Raw genomic sequence first — 14279 nt, 5'->3', positions numbered from 1 at the left:
ACTCACCCCAAGAGTGTTCGTGGGGTAGTGATGGGAGTGAGGTCTAAACCAGCGGTCACCAATTGGTGGTCCATGGACCACTGGTGGTCTGCAAGGAAATTTTGGTGGTCCCCAGAAAAATTATCTGCATTTTTTTATATTGCACTAAATCAGGGGTCCTCAAACTACAGCCCCTGGGCCAGATATGTGCAATGAACATTTGTGTTGCTGCGGAGAGTCTACTCCTTTGGGGTCTTTTTTTGTGGGTCAGAAATTCTGACTTGGGGTCTGCTTCGGCTTCCTGGTGCCGGGGTTGGGTGAAGGCTGGAGGGAAGCGCCACTGGTGGCGAAGAGCCAGAGGGCCTTGTTCCAGTGGGACTGCCTCATGGCCTGGAACTGGCTGACCATCTCAGCCCGCTGAGCCTTCAGGCACCGGTACCTGGCCTTGCACTCCTGCAGGTCTTCCCTCTGCTTGAAAAGCCTATGCTTGTAGTCCTCAGTGAGATGCTTCTGCTGAGCCTCCTTCTCAGTTAGATCCAATTTGAACTGAGCCAGCTGTTTTGCCAACTTTTTCTTGTGGTGGCTGCTTAGCTCCAACAACTGCTTCCTGTTGGGGTCCTAAGGAGCCCGGGCGGGCAGGCGAAGAGTGGCTGGGTGGGGAGGGATGAGTAGAGGCCGGTGAGGCACCCCTCGATGTGAGTGACATTGAGTTGGCCATGACCACCTAGCCATGCCCACGCAACCGGGCATTAGGCAGATCATATTAGTGTTCCGCGGGATTTAAAATTATGAATTTAGTGGTTCTTGAGGTCCGAAAGGTTGATGACCTCTGGTTTAAACCATTCAAGAAGGCAGATCCTTCACTCACCCAGGCAACTAATGCTTCTCATGTTGTCCAAACTCTTGTTAATAAACTCCCTCATCCACTGTCTCTCTCTAATTATTCTCCCACCATACCAATTTCATTTTAACCACACAGGTGAATTAACTGGTTTCAGGAATGAGTGGTGGATTGGATATTTTTCCTCAGGTGGGGTCAGTCTTGACCAAACCACTGGATTTTTCTTTTTAACAACTCTGAGGGGACGAATTAAAGACAAAACATGAGAAAAGTAGGGGCTTTCAATCTTGGCTGCCAAATGGTGATCAAAGACCAATACAACCATCCTAGAAATTCTTGCCACATCTTGCTGACAATGAATATGCTGTTTTGTTATTATTGAGAACCACCGGGAAACTACGCCTGCATGGGATGCTAACTGTGGTTTCTTAACCTACGTTTATTGACTGAATCCAATCATCTTGGCTTGTACGATACTGAGTCACAAGTAAGCCTACCGAGTTTCCCACTCTTAACGAATGCAGCAGCAACATTGTTCTTAAGGGTTGTCTTCTTCAGCTCTGCACACCTTTCTCAGTGCTTCCTACGAGCCAAATCAATGGGGGAAGCTGCATTTGCTTTGACAAACAATTGTGGTGATTGGCTTTAACAACCGTGTCCCCCAAGATCATAAAATTGGGCACAGCTTACTTAACAAGCCCCCTGCTTTAGATCAATGGAAATTCCAGTCCCTCATTGTAAATTGAGGCAATGTTGGCTGCAATTATATACTAGTAGTAAAGACCGTTTAGTTTTGGGGCCCAAATAAGTCGTGATTTGCTATTGCTTTTGTTTCTCCAGGATTTTGTTTTTAACTTCTTTAACCCACTCTTCTTATTTCCTAGAAGTCTCCCATCTAAATATCAACCATGCCTGACCCTGCTTAGCCAAAGTTGGCTGGGCGCCACCTAGTGGACAGTGGTTAAGGACCCCTATCGACGCTCATGTGATGTGAAAGCAATAGTACTTATATACCGCTTCATCATGGTGCTTTACAGCCCCTCCAGGGGCTGTAAAGGTTCAGACCGGATCGCCTGATCCGGTAGCGATGGCGATGGCGGCAGGTGGTTTGGAGAACCGGTAGCAAAAATCCCTGCCCCACCCCCCATGCCCAGCTGAGCCACGTGATCATCAGAGTGGGTTTTTTTTACTTTTAAAAGCATTTTTTTCTTCAGCCAAAAAATGCTTTTAAAAGTAAAAAAAAAGTCTCTGATGATTGCGCGGCTCAGCTGGGATCGCCAGAACTCTTTAAAAGCATTTTTTCTACAGCCTCTTTGTCTGAAGAGGTTGTAAAAAAATGCTTTTAAAGGGTTCTGGCAATCAGGCAACTCAGCTGGGATCGCCGGAGAAGCCCTTTAAAAGCATTTTTTACAACCTCTTTGGCCGAAGAGGTGGTAGAAAAAATGCTTTTAAAAGTGTAAAAAAAAAAAAAAGTTGCCCACGCCCACCCAGTCACATTACCACCACCACCAAACTACACCCACAGAACCAGTAATAACAAATTTTACATTTCACCCCTGAGCCCCTCGCTAAATGGTTTACACAGTCAGTGTATTATTCCCCAACAACCTGGGTCCTCGTTTTACCGACCTCGGAAGGATGGAAGGCCGAGTCAACCTTGATCCCTGTCAGCATTGAGGGAATAGAACTCCTGGCAACGTCAGCCTGCAGTACCGTATTTTAACCACTGCGCCATCACACGGCTTGTGCGCCATTTGTAGGCAGCCATGGATTGGTCTGGTCCTTGATATTTCAGATTCAGCAAAACCGCCACAGATCAAAGCCGTGGGAGAGGCACAAGGGAGCTTCCCCCTGCATTGGTGTTCTATTATAACCAACTCAAGTGTTAACAGAATGCGTTGCTTTAATACTCGAGTTACATGAATACCTCACATTACACGTTATGAAGCCAAATATGACGCTAACTCAGCTGCTTACAACCTCAAACCCTTACTCCCGGATACACATTCCAATAAATTTATTCTGTAAAAACAATAGTTTTTTTGTTTTTTTGATTTTTTTTCCTTTTTTTTTTTTTGTACAGTAAACTTTTCAACTACAAACCTCGAGTACGCAGAAAGATGGTTCAAGGACAAGCATAACAAGGGTTGATAAAACCGGACTAAACCCATATGATCTTCACAATAAAAGCTGGCCTTAAAAAATAAATAAAATTCTCTATTCTCACAATAGCAACAATAATGTACACAGAATAATGGAATCTGGAATGCTTACCTACTAGTCTAGATCTAGTTTTGAGAGTAGAAAACAAAAAGAAAAAAAAAAACTGAAAAATGACAGGGTTTATTTTCCCCCTTTTTGTGTGTGTGTGTGTTTTTTTTAAGCTTTTCAGTATAACTATTATTCTTATATTTTAATCGGATGTTTTGGCTTTGTTTCCCATTGGCCTTTCAGTATCACAATTAAGCTTAAAAATGGAAGGTGTCCCCAAAACACAGTAAGCTCCGATTTGTATTGGGGCTCGAAAAAAAGTTCCTTGTTATTCATCTAGAGAAACACAAAAGACTTTTTACTAACTCCACATATAGGAACTAAGTTAGAGAAATTTACGTTACGTCATGATCTTGAAAAGGATTAAGGGTATAGCTAAGCTAGAGCGTTCTAATAAGGAAAGGTACTTTCTTACAATTATTGACTTTTTCTTTTTATATAATGATAATAAATCAAGTACATTTTGTGAGGTTTTAAAAACAGAGATGGCCAACTTCTGTACTCAGGGTGGGATGGGAAATGATTGAATTTCCAGACAGAAGTTAAAAAGTAGGACCGCAGGAATATTATTATTATTTTTTTGCCACGGTGAATTCAATGATCTAGAAATGTGATGGAATCTTGATTCGGGGGTTCAGAATTTGAAGTTTCACATTGCTTTACATACAAAATATGTACATTTACATAATGCATACAAAATCCAAGGAGAGATGGCGGATCTTTTCTTCTTACAAGCTGAAAATACGGGGGTGTTTTTTTTCCCTCCCCTTTCCCCTAAAAAATGAAAATGCAAGCAAATCTGCTAAAAAACACAGCCGGATGTCAGCCAGGAGAAAATTACTCAAGACAAACCAGTGATCCTAAGTTGCTAGTTGGCCATGTTTGTTTTTAAACCCCCTTTTTTTAAAAAAAAAATGCAGAACAAAAAATGGATAAAGGGTTAATTTAAAACTTCATGATTTGTTAAGCAGAATAGAGATCCTTATGACTTGTTAGGAAGAGGGCATTTATTTCTAAGCGTTTAATTTGTACTCTCTAAAAGGCCGTTTTTAAAAGATTTCGGTTTAAAATTTAGAGATGTTGCCCTTCTTTTTCTGTAAATAAAAAAAGAAGTAGTAGTTATCTAAAAATGGCCGTTGTCAGTTGTGGGTCTTGTTTGAAAAAGAGCCTTTTTGTGCAGTTAAATCAAAGGACATTTAGAAAAGGACCTGGTTGGGGCAGGGGGATGATGTTGAAAGTTGCTGCTGAGAACAGAATGGGTAGGAATGTGGCTAAATGTGCATACAAACATATATGCTGCTGATGGAGAGATGTGCTGACTTCAATCAAATCCAAGAATATTAAACAACCAAACATGTCACTTTCTTGTGTCTTCCCCTTAATATGCAGCAGTCAATATGTTGGTTAAGTCTAAGGAGAGAGAAGAAGACAAACAGGGATCACCTTTTCAGACTGAAATGAGTCCATCAATGCTGGAAGGCATTTCATACAAAAGAAAACTGAACTCGTCCCAAAGGTGTTTCTCCCCCCCCCCCCAAGGGATAACTGGACTTTCTTTGTTCTTCCTTGAAGAATGTTTTGCTTCTCATCCAAGAAGCTTTCTTCAGTTCTGACTGAACAGAAGGGGAATGGAAGGATTTGTATTCATTACAGTCATCTGGTCGTTAGTACTCTCTCTGAGAATCCGTGTGAGGCCACTTGGAGGTTTATTTGTGCCCTCAGGGTCACCTGAAGAGTGCAAATGGGTGTGGAAACCGTCCTGGAACTGTTGAAAGGATTGCGTTGTGTAAACAGGAGAGGGTGGAGTCATATCCCTCCCCCCCCCTCTGTTGAGAGAGGGCCATTCAATTTTTATAACATTAGAACTGAAGAAGCTTCTTGGAGGATCAACGAAATGTCTTCGAGGAAAAACAAAGGAAGTCCAGTTGCCTCTTGAAAAAGCCCCTTCGGGAGAACCATGATCTGGATGACTTGAGAATCTCGACAGACATTTAGGAACAAGCCAGAACCCATATCGTGGACAGCAAACGAACTATGGCTTGTCTGACTGAAATCCAGGCTTGTTTTTCCCCTTTCCTTCTGACGGCACCTAGCAGAGATGGGGAGAATACAAAACAATCCAGTCTAAGACCGTTCAAATATAAAGAGCCACAATACAAGCCATGATTTGTAAAAACAACAACAACAACAACAACCACTAGCCAGGTTTAAGTAGATTAATTAAAGTGAGCAACTAAGAAAAACACCAAGCGTTACCAGGGAAATATCTAGAATTTAGTTTTTAAGAAGTAGGGAGAAGCTACCGAGAGAAGGACTCTCAACTGTCCATGCACAGAGTTTCAAGAACAGCCAATGCAACTGTGTGCAATGGCATGCTCAGAAACTACTCTGGACCCCTGGACACTCCTCTTAATGGGTTAAAACAATGGACCTCTTGACCAGTTCACCCAGAGATCATGTTCGAGAGGTTGAAAACATTCTTCAGCTTGGGAAATGGCTTCTGAAACAGCAGTCATCAACGGGTGGTCCATGGACCACTGGTGATCCGCGAGAAAAATTTGGTGGTCTGCAGAAAAATTATTTGCATTTTTTATATTGCACTAAATCAGGGTTCTTCAAACTATGGCCCATGAACGGGATACGGGCCATGAATGTTTGTGTTGTTACAAAGAGTCTCACCCTTTGGGGCCTTTTTGTGTGGGTTGGAGGGGGGCAGAAATTCCAACTCGGGGTCTGCTTCAGCCTCCTGGTGCAGGGCTTTGAGCGAAGGCTGGAGGGAAGCGCTGCTGGTGGCGAAGAGCCAGAGGGCCTCATTCCAGTGGGACTGCATCATGGCCTGGAACTGGCTGACCATCACAGCCCACTGAGCCTCGAGGCACTGGCACCTGGCCTTGCACTCCCACAGGTCTTCCCTCTGCTTGGAAAGCCTATGCTCATAGTCCTCAGTGAGGTGTTTCTGCTGAGCCTCCTTCTTGGCCAGATCCAATTTGAACTGGACCAGCTGTTTTGCCAACTCTTTCTCGTGGTGGCTGCTTAGCTCCAACAACTGCTTCCTGTTGGGGTCCTAAGGAGTCTGGGCAGGCAGGCAAGGAGTGGTGAATACAGGCTGGCAAGGCACCCCTCGACGTGAGTGACATCGAGTTGGCCACGCCCACCCAGTCACATGACCACCTTGCCACGCCCACCCAGCCGGTCATTACGCAGATCATATTAGTGGTCCACGGGGATTTAAAATTATGAATTGAGTGATCCCTGAGGTCCGAAAGGTTGGGGACTCCTGTTGTGAAAGATAAAAAACTATCTGATAAAGTGAAGTTTCTGAAACGTAATCCATTTTAATCAATCTAGTTAAAGAAAACTACGGGGAAAACCTTGCTTTTGGACATATCACTGTCAAACTAGATGCCGCCCTGCTCTGCCACTGAGGACAGAACCTTGCCTACCCTTCTATCTACCCTGTCTCAGGGTTTTTAAGATGCATTGAGGTTGCCCTAAACCAGAGGGCAGATGGACCAAGTGATATGTCCAACAGGACAAATAGGCTGAAAAAAACAGCTTCTAACCCAGAGCAGTAACTATATTGAATTCTACTGATTAGTGCAATATTAATGCAATACCAGGGGTTTTCAATTCAATTGTATAGAACCGTGATGGCGAACCTATGGCATGTGTGCCCAAAATGGCACGCAAAGCCAGGTCGCCAGGCATGCACAGCCTTGCCTGCTTCTCTTCCGAGTTTTTGGTGCACATGCATGCGCGATGATCAGCTGTCCTTCGCGTGCGCGGCAGTGCCGAAACCCGGTGTGCGCATGTGTGTCAGCCAGCTGATCATCGGGCGCGCATGTGCGGTAGAAACCGGAAGTTTGGCTTATCGGGAGCGTGGCTCCGACAAGTGTGCACACGCGTGCGTGACATTTCCACACTGATTCACCATCACTGGTATAGAATGTGAAGGACGTGTGTTTGTGTTTTATTTTTTATGCGCAACGCAGACTGAGGATGGCCTTTAATTTTGTTGTACGAGGAGCAATGACAATAAAGTAAACTTAAACAGGCTGCCTGTGAAATTTGGGGCTTGCTGTCAATTGCAGTGGGTTGAAAGACAGATTGACCCCACCCTCTGCCCTCCATGTCTCTATTTAAAAATCACACAGCTTCGGAAGGAATGCTAAGGCCTTACCCCTTCACTAGTTTTCTGCAAGTCTGAAGAAGTGTTTCGTGTGTCGTTGCCTGCTTCACCGGCATCAGAGCTACTCTTATTTTCTTCCTCTTTGCAATCCTTATCATCTTCGTCTTCGGGAGATTTCCTTGATTGCTTGGAAGATTTCTAGGGGGCGTCCATCAAGAAAAAAACAAAACGAAACAAAAAGTGAAACCAAAGCTATTTTCCCAAACAATATAGGTTAGTATTAGTAAATTGTTAAGTTCTGGTTAAGGTATCAAGACGACTATTCTTGGGTTTAATTACAAATGCATTGGTTTGTTTCCTGGGGTAGGAAAGGGGTTTTATTCTTAATCATTCTATCCTTTCCCTTCCCAAATAGCAATAAAACTTATATATCACTTCACAGTACTTTACAGTCCTCTCATAAGTGATTTATAGAGTCAGCATACTGCCTCGAACAATCTGGGTCCTCATTTTACTGACCTCAGAAGGACGGAAGGCTGAATCAACCTTGAACAGATCAGGATCGAACTCCTATCAGTGGGCAAAATTAGCTGTGATACTGCATTCTAACCACTGCGCCACCACAGGTTCCTTCTTAGTTCCCTCCCTCCCTCCCTCCCTTCCTTATAGCACTTAGACTTATATACCACTTCACAGTGCTTTTCAGCCCTCTTTAACAATGGTGGGTTTCAAAAAAATTTTTACTACCGGTTCTGTGGGTGTGGCATAGCTTGATGGACGTGGCTTGATGGGTGTGGCAGGGGAAGGATACTATAAAATCTCCATTCCCTCCCCATTTCAGGCAAAGGTTACTGCAAAATCCCCCTTTCCTCCTGATCAGAAGGGACTTGGGAGGCAGAGAATAGATGGGGGCGGGGCCAGTCAGAATTTGTACTACCGGTTCTCCAGAACTGGTCAGAACCTGCTGAAACCCACCTCTGCAAGTCTCTAAGCAGTTTACAGACTCATCCTATTTCTCCTAACAATCTGACATTTTTACCCACCTTGGAAGGATGGAAAGCTAAGTCAACCTTGAGCCTGGTGAGATTTGAAGTGCTAAATTGCAGGCAGCCGGCAGGCAGCAAAAGTAGCCTGCAGTACTGCATTCTAACCACTGCGCCACCATGCAAATGCCTTCCCTCCGCTTAGATTTACAGATCTAAAAGGTGTCCCTTTTCAAACACCATGGCATATTTATATATCATTGCCCTTACTCTTTCCTAAAGTTAACAATCTGTGAATAATTGTGTATGCTACAGTGGGAGGGAGGTGAGGATTAGGATGAATTAGGATTGTGAAGTAGCCAACCTTAACTTTCATCGTGTTTTCTTTATTTTTATTTTTTATAGCGTCACAGACAAAAATTACACACTTCAGGAAGTTGAAGAACAATTCCGGAAAGCAAATTTTAAAAACTCATCCTTGACTTAAAGGTAGCTGGGAAACATTCTCTAGATCAGGGGTCTCAAACCTTAGCAATTTTAGAAACTCCTGCTATAAATCAAAACAACCCCAACTTGTAAGTGGAGCTGTTTTGTGTTGTTTCAGGTTCATGAATTACCTTTGAAGTGTAAGATTTTTTCCGTTTTGAGCCCGCTTTTTCGTTCTTCCTTTTGCCTTTTCCATCTTCTTCTACCCGATCCCCTTCTTCCTCGCTGCTAGCATCTGCCGTGTTCCCTCCTTCGCCTTCGGTTTCTGAGGAGCTCTGTTGCTGAATAGCCTTGGGAATAAAACCAATAATTAGACCTCAACTAGGTTTGTTTGGTAACAGTCCATGCCAAAGTTGATGTCAGCCCTAAAGCTGGCCTGACTGACGCCATTTTGAGACTTCAGCGCTGACATGCTGGAGCAGAGGGATAGGGACGGGGGAAAAGAGATAGTTGGGGTTTGTAGTCAAAACAAAATACTTTCTCTTGGGAACCAAGGACCTTCCTGCAAGTGATCGGAAGGAGGGGACTGGAGTCACCTAGCAACTGGACAGTATCCTGATTGGACCATGTGACTGATTGTTTTGAGAAAGTGAAAAACTTTTATTTTTAAGTAAGTGAAAACCACGGGAATACTCAGAGATGGTTTTCACCAGCCTGTGCTAATATGACATCTCCAATAAACTTATTCTTTGAGGAATTTACCTGCCTCGGAGTTTTGTTTGCTACGGGTATGTTACTTGGAACCCTGACAGTTGATCACATGACCCTGGGACACTGCAACCGTCCCAAAGTTAAGCCAGTCGCCAAGCGGCTGAAACTGACCACAGGGAGGTTGCAATAGTTTTAAGTGTGAAAAATAGTCATAAATCACCTTTTTTCCCACCGCCGTAGGAATTTCAAACGGTCATTAAGTAAATAAAAGTAAAGTAAAAGTAAAGCAACAAAGATGATTAGGGGACTGGAGGCTAAAACATATGAAGAACGGTTGCAGGAACTGGGTATGTCTAGTTTAATAAAAAGAAGGACTAAGGGAGACATGATAGCTGTGTTCCAATATCTCAGGTGTTGCCACAAAGAAGAGGGAGTCGGGCTGTTCTCCAAAGCACCTGAGGGTAGAACAAGAAGCAATGGGTGGAAACTGATCAAAGAAAGAAGCAACTTAGAACTAAGGGGAAATTTCCTGACAGTTAGAACAATTAATAGGTGGAACGACTTGCCTGCAGAAGTTGTGAATGCTCCAACACTGGAAATTTTTAAGAAAATGTTGGATAACCATCTGACTGAGATGGTGTAGGGTTTCCTGCCTGGGCAGGGGGTTGGACTAGAAGGCCTCCAAGGTCCCTTCCAACTCTGTTGTTATGTTATGTTATGTTAAATGGTTGTCAGTTGAGGACTACCTGTATACCAGTGATGCAACCTGAAGCAGGTGCAAGCGTTCCCTTTGATCACAACTCAGTAAAGTTCCTTACACACTGGGTGGTAGACAGCATCATGCCTGGTAAGATCCTTTCTCCAGTTGTATAAAATGACTACTCAGTCATCTTTGTGACTTTGCTTAGGCAAAAAAGGCAAGAGAAGGGCTCAAAAAACCAAAGGTTCTGGCTACACAAGTTTTGCCTTCAGTCCTCGCTATCACATATTGGCAAAAGGAAGAGGTGGGGGCAGGGGTGATACCTACTTACCTTCCTTACCGGTCTGGAAATGCACGCACCGCCCGCAGACCTTCCACGCATTCGCAGAAGGTAAAAAACACATTACTTCCTGGTTAAAACCAGGAAGTAATGACACCTGGGCGGGTGGGCGGAGCTTTGTTCCACCATCGCTACCGGATCGCCAAACTACCAGCCACGATTGCTACCAGATCACGTGATCCGGTCCAATCCGGGAACATTTCACCCCTGGGTGGGGAATTGGGCGGTAAAAGGTAGAAAAGAAACTCCTTTTTTTTTTTTACCTGGTATCCACTAAACTTGACACCCGGGTTGTTTTCGATTTCCCACAGGCCTTCATTAAACCCTTTTCGCTTGTTTGATTTTCCAAACTTGTCTTTGTATTCTTTGTAAGGGAAGAGGTCTTTAGGCCCCAGAAACGCCCTGCAGTTGAAAGAAAGGATAGGATCGAATGATAGATCAAATTATAATCCATATTCTATACAGACATGTGTTATTCATTAACTAGAGGAAAATGGACGCAGATCCTTTTTGTTGGCTAGGCCAAGGGTGGCTCAGTTCAGATACCACATCAAACCCATGGTGTGTGAACGCCACCTCATCACTTAATCCGCGGTTAGACCTTTGAAAGATGAGCCACTTGGTGGCCTTTGGAGGAAAAATAGAACATCTGCCACCAATTTTTTTTTCCCCATTCAGAAACCAGAGTTAACCAGCTTTTTCCCCCGCTTTGCACTCCGGATGTATTCTTTGACACACATACACCTATCTAACATGGCCATGTTGACTGGGGAATTCTGGGAGGTTTATAATATCACTGTGTGCAAGGATACTCCAAGTGGAGAAAACCAAAGGATACCTATCCATATTTAGAATGCTAGTGGGGATGGCAAAGACAACCTAAGCTTGATTCTTGATGGTTACAGGAATACATTCTTGTAGGTTACGGGGAAATTACATTAAAGCAGTGGTGGGATTCAGCCAGTCCACACCTATTCGGGAGAACCGGTTGTTAACTTTCTAAGCAGTTCAGAGAACCGGTTGTTGGAAGTAATCTTATTTTGTTTTTTCCCCACTTTCCAGGGCTAATCCTGTAAGGAAGGCAGGAAGGAAACATTCTGGTGGTGTTTCTAGCCTAATCTTTATTGCTCTGCTTACAGAAACTGCCTCTCTGGTTAACCCTTATTACATTGTAACAGCTAAGGCGAAGCTCCCATTGATGTGACGTTGAGTTGGGCATGCCCACACAGTCACATGATCACCAAGCCACGCCTACCCAGCTAGTCATTAGGGCAGAGAACCGGTTGTTAAATTATTTGAATCCCACCACTGCATTAACGTGATTTGTCACTGTTTTTCTTCCACAATTGCAGACTTGAGATTCAGGCGCCAGCCAGCCATAACTTTGCGATTAGCCAACAATCCGCGATCCCAGTTTTCTAAGTGGCTGCAATCTTCATTGAGGGTAAAGCTTATCTCCATAACCATCGTAGCTCTCCAAACTGTGCCAGGTCTACAAAGAGAGCCAAGTTCTATACAGCAGCATTTCAAAGCCCTGGGGCTCCCTGCTTACAAGTTTTTTTTAAAAAAATCATTTACATAATTGCTAACTGCTGGTTTAACACAATTTAATATGGCCCTGACACCGAGTTACTCGTGTCAGCCCGTTAACACAGGATGGCAAATGACTCGTTTAGCCCTTACTACTGTAAATGCTGTTGATGTAGGACAGGGGTGTCAAACACAAGGCCCGCGGGCTGGATCTGGCCCATGATGTAGTCAGATCCGGCCTGTGGGGCCATCCTGGAAAATTTAAGGGGTGGGCCAGCGTCACTTCGGCCCGGTCTACCCAATGCCAACAGGAAACATCAGGCCAGTGTAGCTTCGGCCTGGTCTTACCCAATGCAAAGAGGAAACCTGCCAGCAATTTCAGGAGTGGCGTCCAGCTGGCCATGCCCACTCAGTTGGCCACACCCACCCAGTTGCCCATACCCGCCTGGCCCCCTGAGGTGGCCCTCAATGAAATTGAGTTTGACACCCATGATGTAGGACATGACCAAGCTGAGGGACGGGTCACGCACGTCATCAGTTTGAAGTCCCTTCACGCCCACAAGAGATATTAACTCTGGGCCACTTTGAATTCATTGACTCCTCTCTTGTGCCTTGACCTTGGGTAGTTCAGATTCTTGTAGAGAGCTAGCATGAAATAAACTTGCACTCATTTGAAGAGCCTTCATTCCCGATTTCTTGAAGCTGAGAGTTGAGTTGCAGAGACATTTTCGGTAGGACAGTCGTTTATCGCACCGAATTTTGCACATCGTGTCTTGGGGACACGCATTGATCTTGGGTTACTGCATTATTTGCTACATTAGCTCCCACAGCATCATTCGGCCGCGCTCTTCTCTGTGGTTAGTTCATTTCTCTGCTGCCGCCAGGCAATGTTTCTGAACGGCTAACATCTTAGCTATTGGTCAGGAGTGTTCCAAAGGCAGAACAAATGCTCTAATTGTCAAATTGTGCTCTCATCAACTTAACGGAGAGAAATGTGTTTCCTAAATAGAAAGGAGTTATGTGTTTCTTTTCCTGTAAACAACAGGAAAGAGAAGCAGTTCTCTTACGGTTAAAAGTTTAGGAAGATCTGCCCTCCTGTGGTGAAGAGACATAAAAAGCACTTGCCAACTCATTGCAACACAAGTACTTGGTCCATCACATAGCATTGCGCTCATGTCACCACTTTGGCTAGGAAGGCACTGATGACTGCCTTCATCTCCCCTGCCCTTCCTTCTCCTGCGGTTATTCACCAGTGAAGAGAAAACCATCTGTATATATTCAGAAACCACTCTTCTTTATACATTTTTAGAAGACAGAAAAAGGGGAAGTGACCCCCCACCTCTTCAATCAAGAGTGATTGTCTAATTATGGCTTGGTTGCACATATAGATCTTCCTCTAACTAACTCTGGTTAATTCCAGCTTCCGGCATGCAACCCAGCTGGTTTCTTGTCATCCAAAGAAAACCAGGATCTGACATATTGATTTATGATGGCTGTTTAGTTTCACAGGAAGTTAAAAAGAGCAGAAGCAGTAGAGAAGTAACATCCGGAGAGATCCAAGTTCTGCACGCTTGTTTACTGTTGTTGTTGCTGCTTTCTCCTCCGACTTAGGATCATTCACTAAAATTTATTCTTGGCTTCTTATGAATTGTTTGGGATAATTTTTTCTCTCTTGCTATTGTGGCCCGCCAGCGGAGCTGGTGGCAGACTCAGACAGTGAGTCTGTTGGGGAGGAACATGGGCCAGTCCTGGAGTCTGGGGAAGGCTCTGATGAATGCTCTGCGTCAGAGGCAGAGATAGGGCCAGGGCCGTCTGACAGATATCAGCTGCCTTCAAGGTCGGACATCAGAGGAGCAGAAGAACAGCTGGAGCATGTTCCCAGTGTGCACACACGCAGAGCTGGCAGGAGAAGGGAATAGCTAAGGAACAAGGGTCAGCTCAGGAGTAAAGCCACAGGTGGACGATGAATGGCCTTCCCATAGGGAATAAAGAGGAGCAAAAGGAGAGTGGAGTTTGCAGAAGACAATTAGTTCGCTTAATTGGTTCGTGACTCTCCGAGACTCCTTGCCAAATTTTGAAGATATCTGCCTGGCAGCTCCCCAAGCCAGATAAGGTCTGTGACTGTAAATTCACCCTTGAAAGATTTCGCTGAAGGTGAATGAGATAAATTCACAGTAACTTAATAAAAAGAGGTTTTTGTCGGGACAGGGAGTCTGCTTCGTGGTTTGGGGAAGCCTAGGTCAGAACACTTGTATATAATCGTGTCCAATTCTCAGGGACTCGTTGGAGAAGTCCCTGAACTTTTCTTGGCAAGGTTTTTCAGAAGTGGTTTGCCATTGCCTCCTCCTTCAAAGGGTTGAGAGAAACTT

General features: G+C 44.4%; 1 protein-coding gene across 2 annotated transcripts in view; it reads right to left on the bottom strand.

Annotated features, from left to right (window-relative positions):
• Positions 1-2690: 2690 nt before the first annotated feature.
• HDGFL3 (HDGF like 3) overlaps positions 2691-14279 on the bottom strand; it is a 39578-nt gene continuing 27989 nt past the window's right edge. Inside the window, exons 3-6 of one of the 2 annotated variants that reach the window (XM_058155950.1) lie at positions 10644-10782; positions 8821-8979; positions 7272-7418; positions 2691-5180 (exon numbers count right to left, since the gene is read on the bottom strand). In XM_058155950.1, the coding sequence (XP_058011933.1) occupies positions 5124-5180; positions 7272-7418; positions 8821-8979; positions 10644-10782 (502 nt within the window). In that variant the 3' untranslated portion in view covers positions 2691-5123. The remainder of the gene's footprint in view (positions 5181-7271; positions 7419-8820; positions 8980-10643; positions 10783-14279) is intronic. The other variant, XM_058155951.1, reaches the window with a different exon arrangement.

Source organism: Ahaetulla prasina, chromosome 13 (assembly GCF_028640845.1).
Source record: "Ahaetulla prasina isolate Xishuangbanna chromosome 13, ASM2864084v1, whole genome shotgun sequence".
Classification (NCBI taxonomy): Eukaryota; Metazoa; Chordata; class Lepidosauria; order Squamata; family Colubridae; genus Ahaetulla; species Ahaetulla prasina.
The sequence above is the reverse complement of the archived record's forward strand: the minus strand, read 5'-3'. Positions and strand labels throughout refer to the sequence as shown.